The sequence below is a fragment of the Hibiscus syriacus genome, unplaced genomic scaffold, assembly GCF_006381635.1.
Source record: "Hibiscus syriacus cultivar Baekdansim isolate YM2019G1 unplaced genomic scaffold, ASM638163v2 tig00110937_pilon, whole genome shotgun sequence".
Classification (NCBI taxonomy): Eukaryota; Viridiplantae; Streptophyta; class Magnoliopsida; order Malvales; family Malvaceae; genus Hibiscus; species Hibiscus syriacus.
The window spans coordinates 697,921-713,072 of NW_024062922.1; the positions used below are offsets into that span (position 1 = coordinate 697,921).

A 15,152-nucleotide genomic window follows, 5' to 3' on the forward strand; every position below is an offset into this window, starting at 1 on the left:
AAGCAAAACTAAATAAATTTACATGTAAATTGGTTTTTATTACATTTAATAAACTATTTAATAAAACCATCAAGAATTTTTATTAATTACCAAACTACTCACACAAAACAAGAATGATCATCTTTTAAGAGGGTACTTTCTAGATTTTAACCTTCTCCGTTTTGTCAAAAAATAATAAAATGGAAAGTAAAAAAATAATTTAAAAATGCCACATCAGCATCATCATTAATTTTTTAATAGTGGGTAATAAAAAAATGTAACATTAAATATGATTTTAAAAATAATAATAATTTAATGACCAAAACAGAAATAAAATAGTAGGTGGGTGACTAAATCAATAATTTGTCCTTTTTAATTTTATGTGAATTTATAATTTTGGTCTTGGATAAGTGCCCCTCTTGCCAAGGTGCAAATTAAATATTTAATTATATAATTTTTTTTATATTTTAAGAGGTTTTTTGGACATAAAAAAATTATTTTTGCAAAAAATAAAATATTTTTAACTATATATAGTGTTTTGATATTTTTAAGAATTTTTTAAACTTTAACGCCTTGTTGTAGTTTTCGTCTCTCTTGCCAAGGTGCAAATTAAATATTTAATTATATAATTTTTTTTATATTTTAAGAGGTTTTTTGGACATAAAAAAATTATTTTTGCAAAAAATAAAATATTTTTAACTATATATAGTGTTTTGATATTTTTAAGAATTTTTTAAACTTTAACGCCTTGTTGTAGTTTTCGTCTCAAAAATCCTTATTTCAACCTCTAATTCTGAATTTCCTGATATTTATTAATAATAGCGTCAAAAACTATTTTTTGGTAACAAGTTAAATATTTAATTATGTAGTGTGTTTTGATAATTTTTAAGAATTTTTTGGACGTAAAAAAATTAATTTTGTATCAAATTAAATATTTAATTATATAGAGTATTTAGATTATTTTTAAGAATTTTATTTATTTATATAATGTGCTTTGATATTGTTTAAGAATTTTTTTGACGTAAAACTCTTTCTTGCAGCAAATTAAATATTTAATTATGTAGAGTTTTTTTATATTTTTAAGAGTTTTTTCGGACATAATTTTTTTATTTTCGTATTAAATTAAATATTTAATCATATAGAGTTGTTAGATATTTTCTTTTGAATTTTTTGGACCGTAGCGCCATGCCGATGTTTTCGTCCCAAAATGTCGTGTTTTAACCTCTAATTCCAAATTTTTCTGTATTTATTATTAATAACATAAAAAACTCTTTTTTTGTATCAAATCAAATATTTAATGATATAGAGTGTCTTGGTAGTTTTTTTAAAAAAAATTGATGTAAAAAAATTATTTTATCAGCAAATTAAATATTTAATTATATAGAGTTTTTGTATATTTTTAAGAAGTTTTTTGGAATAAAAAAATTATTTTTGCAGGAAATAAAATATTTTTAACTATATGTAGTTTTCTGATATTTTTTAAAGAATTTTTTGGACTTTACAACTTGTCGTGGTATTCGTATATCTTGAGAAATATAGGGATCAGTGTGTGATTGCTTAATAATTGATGTGTTTTGTTGAAAATGAAAGTAGGAATGTTGAATCTAATATTAGAATGTGAAACCGGGCAATTTTGAAAAGTTGACAAATTTAAGGACCAAATCATAAACATAGAAAAGATAGGGATGTAAGTAAAAAATTTGCAATTGTTGGTTTAATATGTTTTAATTAAACATTGAAAATTTTGGTTATGTTAATCGAAGCTTAAGTTGAAGTTAATTTGTTAAGATTAAGGACTAAATTGTACATTTGTATAAGTTGTGGTCTAAAATGAAATTTTAGTATAAAGTTGATGAGTAGAATTTGAGTATGTTGTCGGAATGTTCGAATCTGTTTTGTGATTATTGAATTTGGGAATAAATGGAAAAAAAGGACTATATTGAATAAAATGAAAGTTAAGATGAAAATTTAAAAGAATTTAATCTATGGTTAAAATTATGGTAGTATGGATTTTGAATCGAATTTGGAAGAATGTATAAACTAAAGAAATAAGTTGTAAATATGAAGAAATTAGGGATTAAAGTAGAAATTGAGTATTGGATGATGTGTAAAGCGTCAATAATTATTAGAGGGACTTGAATAGTTAAAGTGAAATTTGGCTCAACGTGTAAAGTTGTATAAGATAGAGATACAATTCGCAAGTTTTAGGAAGTTGGTGGTGAAATGGCAATCATGTAAAGTTAATGCATTAGATTTGATATGATGTAAAAATAATTGATATGGATTTAAATCTAATATTAATGAACTAACTTGTATATATTCAAAATATTGAGTTTATAATTGAAAGGAAAGTATTAGTGGTTAAATGTGAAATGTTGAAAAGTTAAGTTTATTATGGTATTATTGATTTACCAAATCGAAACTAACTATAATTCTGGATTTTTCAGCTTTTCACATTTAACCACTAATAAACTTTCATTTTAATTGATATGGATTTAAATCTAATATTAATGAACTAACTTGTATATATTCAAAATATTGAGTTTATAATTGAAAGGAAAGTATTAGTGGTTAAATGTGAAATGTTGAAAAGTTAAGTTTATTATGGTATTATTGATTTACCAAATACAAGTTAGTTCATTAATATTAGGTTTGAGTTTCACGGGCAATAATTTCCACCTATCAATAGACGGAACTCGAGGAAAATAGACCCCATCAATAGCAATGCTCACATTGGGTCCATAAAATCAAACACTAGAATTCCAAGACTCGCCTCACACTTTAGCCATGTAAAGCAGTTTTTGCTTGTGAGTTGCTATTTACTATTCTTTGATTGTCTTAGGCGAAGCTAAACAAGTTTTGGGCAAAGAAGATGTAGGGAACAGAGAGTATATAATAAATGCCGAATATCCATCCTGCCAAAGGGCCAGTGGTCAACATTTCTGCAATTCAAAATCTCAGTTAATTAGTCAACAAACACTAGCACAGAATCTTGCGCTTGGAAAGAAATTTCAATTTCAATACTTGAATCTTCCTCCTTAAAACTCAAAACATCCTAACTCGCATTTTCATGAGACCTAAAATAAAAAAGTATAGGACCATTTTACAGGTTCCTGGCTAGAATTTGACCATTGACATTTATTATTCAATTGATTTTAGCAAATACCTTGTATACACCTTGTACGCCAGTTAATTTGGCCTGTGGCATGCCTGCATTGCTTTCCCATCCTCCGTGGGAAGCAAAACTTCCTCATAGCTTTTGTTGTTGCTCATGCAGCTGCAGATTCACAATTTCCTTATGTGCCACTTTCAGTGTTAGCATTGAGTTCTTGGAAGAAAGTTTTTACTGCGCCATATGTAGACCAACATATTGCAGCAGCAGGAGCATGGAAAAGCATTCGAGGAATCCATCCCCTCATAAGGCCCATGTAGTTGTCCTTCCGCTCAATTTTTTCAACCACATCCCCAATAGAACTACTCTTAAATCTATCACATCCGCATACATCCTGTGATATAATTTTTAATAACAATACTACAACAGTCAGCAAAGTAAGATTCATTATTAATCAAATTAAAAAGTTAGGTCATTAAGCATGAATATAAATCTTAATGGATACAGACACAAACGATAAATCATTTTTTGTCAATAACCTTTAAAGTCAAAGTGAAAGAGAAAGCAAAGTAGGATGGACAATAAATAAAGACCTTATGAGCAAACACTTTACATGTATCAAATAGAAGGAAAGCCTGCACATGATATTAAAAAATAACTCAGAAGAATGCTACAAACATTCAGTTTGAGAAAAATGTCTCAATCATCCGTGGTTGTGTTAAAGGAGTTACTGACTGCAGTAATTAAGACTAGATGCTGCATCTTGTCACTTCTAGCATCGTATTCAAGATGTTGGTTCAGTTAACCGGATAAAAGAGATACTGGATATATCACGATATAGAAAAACAAACATGAAAGGTAGGGGACAATTGTCAATTAAAACAATCCTAATCAATTAGGCATTCTATCTATTCGTTAGAGGATTTCAACAACCACTCAATAATGAATGAACCTAAAAGCAAATAACACATTATACCATCTGTCTGGTAACACAGACAGTCAGCATTTCCAATCTTTCAATCACGACAACAAAGGATTAATCATGTTCACATTGAAAACACCAGAATATTCGCTTGAAAATTCAGAATATTCACATTGAAAGCAGCCATGTAACATCAAAAATCAGCTTGAAAAGTGTCCAAAAATAAAAATGCAAAAAGCACAGAGCACAAAAGATTTAAAGAGAATGGAGCCGATACATTACCATACTCAAAAGCACATAAAGCAAGAAGACATGGAAGTCAAGCTGAGGAAACAGCTCCACATCATGACAAGCAACGAAGCTGGGCCCAATTGGATGCATGACTAAAACCCTCTCACCAAACAATCTTTCCAATAAACCAAAACTAACCTCGAAAACTTGCAGAAACCAACACATCCACTGCAAACCATAGGCCAATGCCTCTCCATTAACAACCCGATTTTATCCCTACACCAAGAAACAGCTGTTTTCGCCTTGGAGTAAACATGTTTCTGATATTCCAACCATTTCCAGCCCTCCTTGAAAAGCCCTATATCCTCCATCGCCCATATTTTTAGATCCACCCTCGAAAAAGATCAAATTTTTAATAGGAAAATGGAGAGAGGAAAAATACCCATTTCGGGGATTACAGTTTTGGAGGAAACAAAAGCATTGTAAAAGGAAAGGGAAAGAAATCCAAAGAATCCAAGGCTGGGAAAGCTAAAAAGAATAAGTCTCCCTGGCAGAAGCAAAAGATCTCACATGGGGGGGGGGGGGGAAATCAGTATGTGAATGGTATTTAAAATAGAAGCCACTAACGTAGGAGCGGGCTGGAAGGCTTATGCTGGGTGTTGGTGTTGGGTCTTGTGTTCCGGGTTCACCTTTTGGTTTGGGTTAAAGGGTTCTGGGCGTGAGGCAGGCCCTGGGGTGGTGGACGGGATTTTAGGGTTTAGGGTTTCCCATGCTTATTATCAAGGGAGTAATATAGTTTGTTAAAATGGAGAGGGTATTAGAGATAGTGTTGCGGATTTTGATAACTAGATCTTCACTCCCCACTAACCCTGACTCATCGCCTACTGAATTAGAGAGACGATCTGGTAGCTGATTCATCAATTCCCTGCCTTGGACAAGTTGTTCGATTGCTTTCTTTGTGGTCCTAGACATGTTTTCCGACCAAGCTCCGTATGTAAAATGGAGAATAATTGGCTTAATAGATTGTAAAAGGGAACAGCAAACTCATGGAAGAGACAAGGAACCCAAGGTAGAAAATTCCAGGATGGGGGCACCTCTCTTTACGTTCAATCCCCACTCGCCCTATCTATTGGATGCAAATTTGTCCCCTTGTACAGTTGTACTTTTACACTCCATGCATATTTGTAATCATCCAACTCATTGTTTATTTTTTTGGATTTTCATTTTCTTTTGGTTAATAGGTTGAGTTATTATTTTAATAATCAAATTATATATAATGCTCTTTTGGTTCTTTAATTTTGTAAATTTGATTATTATAAACTATAATATTTTATTTTAACTTTTTTATCTTGATTTTTAACTTTCCTTATCAATTTAAATATAAATCATAATATTATTTTGTTTTCAAATGTTAAATATTTTGTTCTTATCTATCACTCACGGATGAAGGCGAGGAATAATGTAACTAACATTAAGTTTGTTAATTTTTTATGGAAAATATATATATTTAAATCCATGTAAATTTCATTGTTTAAACCTGAATTATTAAAGGAGAATAAAATTCTCTTAATCATTAACATCATTATAATAATTCTTGTTAACCTTTTTTATGTACAAGTATATTATCATTAATCGATATAATTTTTATATTTTATATGTTAATGAATCAAATCATTAAGATTAATCAAATTTAATTAATCAAACTATTAAAAATAATGACTAACAACTATAATAACAAGTTTTTGACAAATGATTAACCTTTATTAAATTAGAAATATATATTTTAAGAGAAAATATAAATATAATGGGTTGTTTTAATTTAATAAATAATAATGAATAACGATGAGATATCTATTTTAGAATATAATTTTAAATTTAATATTTATTTTATAATTTTTAATAATTTAATATAAAAAAATTAATTACTTTTCAGTTTTGAACTTGGATAGATGCAAAGGATTGTAGCATAGGTTGAAGAACGTGGGGACAGAAGTTAAGATATAGAGATAGGGTTCATACTATGGTTGAGTGATGTAATGAAGATTATGTCATTATGAAATCGTCACCATTTTAAGAGTACAACTTGGATACTTTTTTATTCATAATAACTTGTGTTTTACATCAACGGTCAGAATTTTATAATGAGAAAATGTGCCCATGTAACACTTACGACAATAATAAAACTCTATTCTCATATGCAATAGGGTAAGGGGAGGTAAAGTAGTAGGCTGTCCCTAACACCAGGTTGAAAGCAGCTTCGGTGGAAGACCTTCGGCAGTCAGAAAATTAAAAATAAAATAAAATGCAATGCAATGCATGTATAAATAAATAAATAAATAAATACATAGTTGAACAGTCTTCATATGCGCGTCTGTAATGGAAAGTAATCTCTGCAAGTAAATCCCTGCGTAAAAATCTCTGTATATAGACAGAAACGTAAGACCCGACTAAATTTAAAAAGAGGAAACATGAAGAAAATGATACACAGAAGTCAACGATAGCAAGCTACGATAATGAATAAAGTCAAATGGGTTATAACCTAAACTAAGGCAACACTACTTCGCTACCTTAGTTTTAAGCCTACATAAATTCTAATGACAGAAACGTATAAAAAGTAGAAGTCATGGAAATTACTATAAAGACATTAAAAGAAGACAGAGATGATACACCCTATGGATGTGACCCGCACTACTCGGCTACCCTGGTCTTTAGTCTCCATACTTTCATATCAGAGGTCATGTCCTCGGTAAGGGCTAAATCCTTCAAATCAGATCTCAAGCAGTCTTCTCACTTCCGCCTTGGACGTCCTCTCCTTTTGGCACCGTCAACTGTAATCGACTCTACCCTCCTGACCGCATCTGACGGTTGTCGCCTAAGGACATGCCTAAACCACCGTAGTCTTCCCTCCTTTAATTTTTCGGATACAGACACCACCCCTAAGAACATCCTAATAGTTGAGTTTGGTGTCATGTCCCACAGAATCCTACCATATGTCCATCGAAGCATTCTCATTTCTACGACCTCCATCCTCCTTACGTGATCCTTCTTGATTGCCCAACATTCTGATCCATACAGCAGCGCTGGTCTTATTGCCATTATATAAAATTTTCCCTTAAGTTTTAGAGGCACCTTCTTGTCACACAAAACTCTAGTAGCAACCCTCCACTTTAGCCATCCCGTCTTTATATGGTGTATAACGTCATCATCTACGTCACAATCTTTATGTATCATAGACCCTAGGTACTTGAAACAATCCTTTGAGGGGATAACGTGTCCTTCTATGCAAACTTCTACATCTTCATCGTTTTGGTTCCCACTGAAGTTTGAACATAAATACTCTGTCTTTTCAATATTGATTTTTAGACATTTTTCTTCCAAAACAGTCTTCTAGGTAGCCAGTATACTATTCAACTAAGTTTTTGATTCAATAACTAGGACAATGTCGTCTGCGAAAAGCATACACCATGGAACACCATCTGGTGTCATACAATAGATGTCGTCCATAATCAAGGCGAAGATGTAAGGGCTAAGAGCCGACCCCTGGTGGAGTCCGATTTCCACCGGGAATGCCTCGGTGTCTCCAACTGTAGTCCTGATGTATGTAGTAGATCTACAGTACATATCACGGATCGCCCGGATATAAGCAGATGTGATCCGTCTCGTTTCCAAGGTCTTCCAGATCGTATCGCTTGGAACGTTGTCATACGCATTCTCCAGGTCAATGAATGCTATGTGAAGATCTCTATTTTTTCCCTATATTTCTCCATAAGTCGTCGAAGTAGATGAATCGCCTCCGTAGTAGACCTGCTAGGCATAAAGCCAAATTGGTTTTCCGAAACCCTAGTAACCTGTCTCAACCTAGCCTTTATCACCCTTTCCCATAGCTTCATGGTATGACTGAGTAGTTTAATACCTCTGTAGTTTCCACAACATTGGGGATCTCCTTTATTCTTATAAATTGGTATCACCGTAGACTCTTTCCACTCCTCTGGCATCTTGGCAGTCTCTAAAATAATATTAAAGATATGGACCGACAACCCTCCCCATCTTTCTAATAACCATTTTGACTTCCTCAAACCCAATCCTACTTGTAGTGCAGTCATTGGTTGTAGTATGATGGTCGGCTGATCCATCAATGGTAATATCTCTACAGGGAGAGGCACTGTCATTAAATAAGCCAAAGAAATAACTACTCCAAACCCTCTTAATATCATGATCTTTCACTAAAAGAACACCATTGTTATCCTTAATAAACCTAATGCAACATAGATCATTTTTCCTATTATCCCTGGATTTTGCAAGCCTGAAGATGCCGTTTTGTCATTCCTTGGTGTCTAATCTCTTGTACATTTCCTCGTAGGCCTTATCATTTGCTTTAGCCACTGTTTTCTTTGCCTCCTTGTATCTTTGTTTAGCTCTCGATCTTTCTTCGTTGTCATTGCATTGTAGAAACTCCTTGAAGCAAGTTTGCTTTGTCTTCACCTTATTTTGGACCTCGTCGTTCCACCACCACGATTCTTTATGTTCCTTGACCTTCCCTGTCGACAACCCAATGGTGTTTTTTCCCACCTCTCAGATGAAATTTGTCATATTTTTCCGTAACATATCTGCATTATTTGAGTTTGTAGTTCTAAAACCTGTATTAGACAAAACCTTACTCCTAAAGTCATCAGCTGTCGCTCCATGTAAGTTCTTCCAAAGGATTCTAGGTTTACCAAGTTTAGCCCTCTATTTAGTGTTCCGCCCATGGCGAACGCAAAACACCAAAACCAACAATCTATGTTGTGATGCACATGCCTCTTCAGAAAGAAAGAATTTGGAGAAACTTGTTCTTAGGTGAGTTTGTATTTAGATCATTTTATGTGCTTGTCTTGTATGTATGAGTTTATGAAACATATGAGTACATTTTTGCTTACAAATGGTTTTAGACAAATTCAATGTTATTGTTACAAGAAAAATAACCTATTATAATCCCTCATAACTCCCATAATCTTTAAGTAACACTTAAGGGCCTTAGGAGGGCTTTAGGGCTGGTACCCATACCCAGGATAAGATACTGGTATTATTGAGACAGATGAAGGCTACGAGCCTTGATTGCTAAAGACTCGAGGAAGGGGTCTAGGGATGTTGAATCCTACTAATAAAAGCTTACAAGTGAAAATATTAAATAAAATGTACGATATGCATAAGAACATTATAATGTAAGATTCCATAAGACTTATATCTTATTTTAGTGAGAAATATCCGAATATATCCAATTCATTGCTAAGATACTTAAATGCTAGATGGGCGTTTCTATAATGTTATGCGACCTGGAGGCATTCCGAATACTCATGAGGAGTAGACCATCCGGGTGTATGCTTATGATGTTGTGTGATCCATATCTCACCCTAGGTACTTGGCAATGAGGGCCTTTCTAGATGAATGTTTTAATGTTGTGTGACTCATGTATTATCTAGAATACCTTCGGTAGGCTAGATGAGTGTGAGTCTCAGATGTTGTGTGACCCTGCACTACACCATGATGCATACTCATGCTTGTGTGTAAATGTACTTATATTGTTCATAACTAAATGCTAGCATGCTCATACAATGCCTACATGTAATATAATAGAGTTATTTGTGTGGCACTAAGCTTGTGAATTCAATATCAGAATGCGCTTTCATGTTAAGGTTCTTAGATAGATGCTCGATGTGATTATAATCATGTTCATGTTCTAGATCGACTGAGCTATTAGAATACGTCTTGAGTATTACTAGTTTGGACACTTATTTTTATATTAAGTCAAAAAATTTAATGCAATAAAGTGATTTTTTCATACCTTCGCCAAATAGATTTTATTCAGTCAAAAGAATATAAATTTTATATTTTTTTTATAAAAAATAGAAACCATAAATAAATGAGACAGCATGGGAATAAAATATTTATTATTAAAAGAAGGAAAATTAAATGAATCGAGTCATATAAGAGTCAACACCCCGCAGCAAAGAAATAATTTGTGTGGCACACCAACTTTGACTAGATCAACGGCTAAAAATAAAATATGTTAAAACCCGCGAAGCACTAGATCATTAAATTTCCTTTTGCAATTATTAATACGCTGTATATGGATGCCGGATATCTCTCTCTTTCCCATCTGCTAACAAAGCCAGAGGGAGAGCCAACTAAGAAAATAAAAAGTTTATCTTTTTGGTTCAAAAGCAAAGCCCTACTCTACATGCGGTTCGGATCCGGATGTTCAAAGATCCGATTGGCATTTTCGGTTCAATTTCCTCTCTGATCTGTTCCGAAAAGCGCCTTACCGGCCGTGAAAAATGACGCGTTGCTGCTCGCATTGTAGCCATAACGGGCACAACTCTCGGACCTGCCCGAACCGAGGGGTCAAAATTTTCGGAGTTCGATTGACTGATGGGTTAATTCGGAAGAGCGCCAGTATGGGCAACTTAAGCCAATATTCTGGGTCGAATTCTGGCGCGCATAACGGGAATGGGTCGGGCTCGCCCGGTGAGGCGCCGGATCACACCGACGGTTATGCTTCTGAGAACTTCGTCCCCGGGTCATCTTCGAGTCGTGAAATGAAAAAAAGTGTCGTATTTTTGAAGGACTAATTTTATGTTTTCTTAATTTTATTTGCTTTATTGTTTAAGTATTTATTCGGTGGATGATTAGTGTAAGACTATAAGCGATAAAGAATACCTTCCGAACACTCGAGTGTTTGATTTGGCTTAAAAAATTTCACTTATTTTTATTTTGGGAAAAGTGATCAAACTGGATTTCTTTACCAATTTTCATATATTTATTAATTTTAACTTTATGTTTGTATTATTAAATAGTTTAAGGATTTAAAATAAAGTTGTATTTTTTCCTGGTTAGTTTGTTTGGAATTTTAGCTTATAATTAATAGTTAATTTTCTTTTCGTTACAGTCAGGTGGGTTGTTGAATAATAAGAAATGGGTCTGATAATTTCAGTAATTATGCAGTAGAATATCTAAAGATATGCGAACATGGTGGAAATTGAGATAAGACAAGCAGGGCTCTCAAATGATTTTAATTAATTAATTAATATTATTATTTATGCTATAACATGAAATTAATTGGGAAGTTTGCTTGAAAAAATGCTTATAAGATGTGATGTCACTGAGTTTTGGAGGTAATAAAATGGATTTCTTTATGTGCCTGGTGTTTGTGTACATTATTCTAGTTTGGATAATCCTTTAAAAGTTTAAGCATTGGCATTGGAAACAGAAGTCCGGAAAGCACGGAATAAGGTTCTAAGTACGGATAAAACAGGGTGGTACATGTCGGGATTCTTGAATCCAAGTTATTTTTTGTATTGCAGGGGTTCCTTGGACAGAAGAAGAGCATAGGATGTTTCTTTTCGGTCTGCAGAAACTTGGGAAAGGTGACTGGCGTGGAATCTCGCGCAATTATGTAATATCAAGGACTCCTACTCAAGTGTTAGCCATGCTCAAAAATATTTCATCAGGCAGTCCAATGTTTCTAGGAGAAAAAGACGTTCTAGCCTTTTTGATATTGTGGCAGATGAAGTTAGTACCCTTCTCTCAATAATCATGCATCACTTGCCATATCTTACTTGTATGTCTAACAAATTTAAATTGTATGGTTCTTGGTTGACGCTTTGAACTTTCTAATTACTTTTAACCTGAAGGAATTAGCAGTGTAGTACAAGTAGGATTGACATACCATTGATATTTCTTTTTATTTGCCTGTGAAGATTTTGCTTCTATATTGTCGAAATTTTATAATTAGTTCACTTTGTGTAAAAGATACCAGTTTCTGAGAAAATAGTTTGCTTTGTAGAATCAAAAGGGGAAATTGCAGTTTTTCCTCTATACAGTTTTTCGGGGCTGCACGTGATTTAGTTATTTTAGTTTAGTTCTTTGAGCAAAGGAAATAGTCTACGTACCATCGGCATCTAGTGCTAGCATGTGTTATTTATCCATCCAAATTGTCTGCTTCACTATTTGTCTAAGAGACCTTTTTCTTGTTTTTTCTCTTGCAGTCAGGTGACACTCCAATGGTATCATCACAGGATATGTTTCCTGCAAATCATCCAGAGGTCGAAGCACAGAGCAATGACCAGTTGCCTATTTCTCCTCCATGGGATGAAGAAGATAAATCAATGAATTCCAACAACTTGAATGACGGGTAAAGTGTTCCTCCAAAGTTGGAGAGCTCGCAACCGTTTTACCCAGTAGTATATCCTACTTACTTCCCACCATTCTTTCCATATTCATTTCCTTATTGGATGGGGTATAACACGGAACCAACCAAGGACACACATGAAGTGGTCAAGCCGATGGCAGTACATTCGAAGAGTTCAATCAATGTTGACGAGCTGGTGGGGATGTCAAAGTTGAGTTTGGGAGAAACTATTGGTGATGTTGGCTCGTCTCTTTCATTAAAACTCGATGGCTCATCGAGGCAGTCTGCTTTTCATGCCAATCCTGCTTCTTCTAGTAAGTCTAGCATGGATTCAAGTGGGAACCCAATCCATGCGGTTTAAGATCAGCTCTATCTGAATCAAATGTGTTAGATTAGCAGTACAGGTTTATTGTTAGTAGAAGACTAATAATAATTTACCATCTGGTTTGGATTTAATTATATATTTCATTTGTGGGTTCAACTCAATAAGTTTGTTTTTCCAGTCTTTAGTAACTTAATCCGATGCTTAGCATTAGGTTAGAAATTAATTGAATCTTTAAACAGTGTGTTTGCCATGATTTGTATAGGTTTTTTTTGGGGGGCTCAGAGTTGCTACCAATGAAAGATATCATCTTGGAAGGTTCTCTCAACTTGCTTGAGATGCATGGATATTATTCTTAAAGGCATTTTACGATAAAATATATTTTTTAGGATTTAACCAGTCACGGATATAAAAATATTTTTTTACGGTGGACACTTATATATAGGGGTAAGTGAAATTTGTTTCGATTCAAAAAATTGAACTTTTTGACTTGATCCAAATTGTTTTTGAGTTGTAATTTTATAATTTTGACTCAACTCGTAAAATTTAAGTCAAGTTGAGTTATAAATAGAACTCGAATAGTTTGAAATTTTTAGTAATTAATAGATTGGTTTTCTTGATCTAATTTTTTGACTTTATTAACGGTTGAGTGGTTGATTTATTACAAAATGATAACATTAATGACAGTTTGTTATTCATGAAGCTTTAATGTTGAAAAAAGAAATTTACTCATATTTTAATACCATTTATGTAGTTTACCCTTGTTTTTATTAAGAGAGTGAGTCCAAGGGTTGCTTCTAACCGGAGCTCCATGACACAATTTAAATAAAAAATAATAGAACTCATATTTTACAAATTCAAATATAATAATAAGGGTCCTATGAAATATAATACTCTTGAAGAAATGTTGGAAATATTGTCGCGATAGTGTTCCTCGAACAACTCAAGATACTAAACTGCGAACGACTCAATGATAATATCTAGTATCACAATAGTTGTCATGTACTAATCACAAATGGGGAACTCGATATCACATAAGCATCAATAAAAATTCCACCAACATACTAAATGATCTCCTAGTCCTTATATAGTCTTTAGGTAGATCACAAAGAGGAACCTGATATCACAAAAGCCTTGACATAATTCATGCTTAAACAAAGCATTGTCTCAATATCACAAAAATAGTCAAACAAAGCATCATGGATATCCATCAAATAACCTCAATGCAACTATACATGCATACAAGGGTGTCCAGAGGTCACTCACATCAATCAATACTACACAACATCAATGAAGGTAACTCGATTACTCATCATCATGGTACAACACAAGTATGTGAGGTCGTCCCCTCACTTGCTACTATCTCGTTCATTCTCACCTAGAACGTTATGTAGGGGTTTATTTGTCTTTCCACATTTATTAGTTCATTAAACCACTCTATTTTGGTCATTTACACTCAATGGCATTTTGGTCATTTTCTCCTCTAAAAATGTCTTTAGTTTTTGCGCACTTACGATGATTATTATTACTGCTACTCACTTGGTGTATTATTTGTTAGCCTGACATTTGATTTAGGTTCATTACTCATTAGCAACTCTCTAATTGATAATAACAAACTACCCTTCGATTCAACCTTAAACCGAAGGAGCAACTTGCGAGTCTTTGATTTATTGATATTCACATGGTACATGATTCCTCTATAACACTATTTGCGTGGATCATCATCTCGCTCACAGACACATCCTTCAAAACGATCCTTCATTCGTGATTACCCGATACATGCTTGATTATGGGTACTTGGAAGCATTCCACTCATTAAGGTTATTTCGATCATAACCCACTCCTAAGAGTGTTTCTAGCCATTTTTAACCATTGAAGCCTCTCTCAGGCTAAATCCCAATATTACGAGTTATCCCTAGTACTTACAGGATTTAGCGAAGTTGAATTTGACCATAAAAAACAAGTAGTATCAATACTCTACATGTAGTATAGATACTGCATAATCAAGTATCAATTCTCCCTTGAGTATTGATACCAAAAATAGCTAGTGTTCTAAAATTACCCCAATATCGATACTGACACACTTGGTATTGATACCAGATGAGCAATATCGATACTATTCCCTAGAGTATTGATACTCGTTCTAAAAGAATGTCATATTACACTAAAAGTATGAAAAGTATCGATAATGTTCATACAATATCGATACTACAACCTAGAAAATCTAGAAATAGGCTCAGGAATTACTCAAAAATTCTCCCAAACACTCTAGTTTGATCCTAATCATGTTCTAAAGCTTAGAGAGCTTAGAGGAATTATTTACGATCATCCAACACCATAAAAACACTAACTTTACCACAAAATATCATCTAGGGCATGATCAAGCAAAAACCCCCCAACATGCTCAAATATCTAAATC

General features: G+C 33.4%; 1 protein-coding gene and 1 pseudogene across 1 annotated transcript; one reads left to right on the forward strand and one right to left on the reverse strand.

The window, feature by feature from the left end:
• Positions 1 to 3,008: 3,008 nt before the first annotated feature.
• LOC120147321 lies at positions 3,009 to 5,306 on the reverse strand. The gene is made up of 2 exons (XM_039160721.1): positions 4,296 to 5,306; positions 3,009 to 3,485 (listed from the first exon to the last, which is right to left on the reverse strand). The coding sequence occupies exons 1-2, from the start codon at positions 4,467 to 4,469 to the stop codon at positions 3,276 to 3,278; spliced, it is 384 nt and encodes a 127-aa protein (XP_039016652.1). The 5' UTR covers positions 4,470 to 5,306; the 3' UTR covers positions 3,009 to 3,275.
• Positions 5,307 to 10,381: 5,075 nt separating this feature from the next.
• On the forward strand, positions 10,382 to 12,924 carry LOC120147319 (annotated as a pseudogene).
• The last annotated feature ends 2,228 nt before the right edge of the window (positions 12,925 to 15,152 follow it).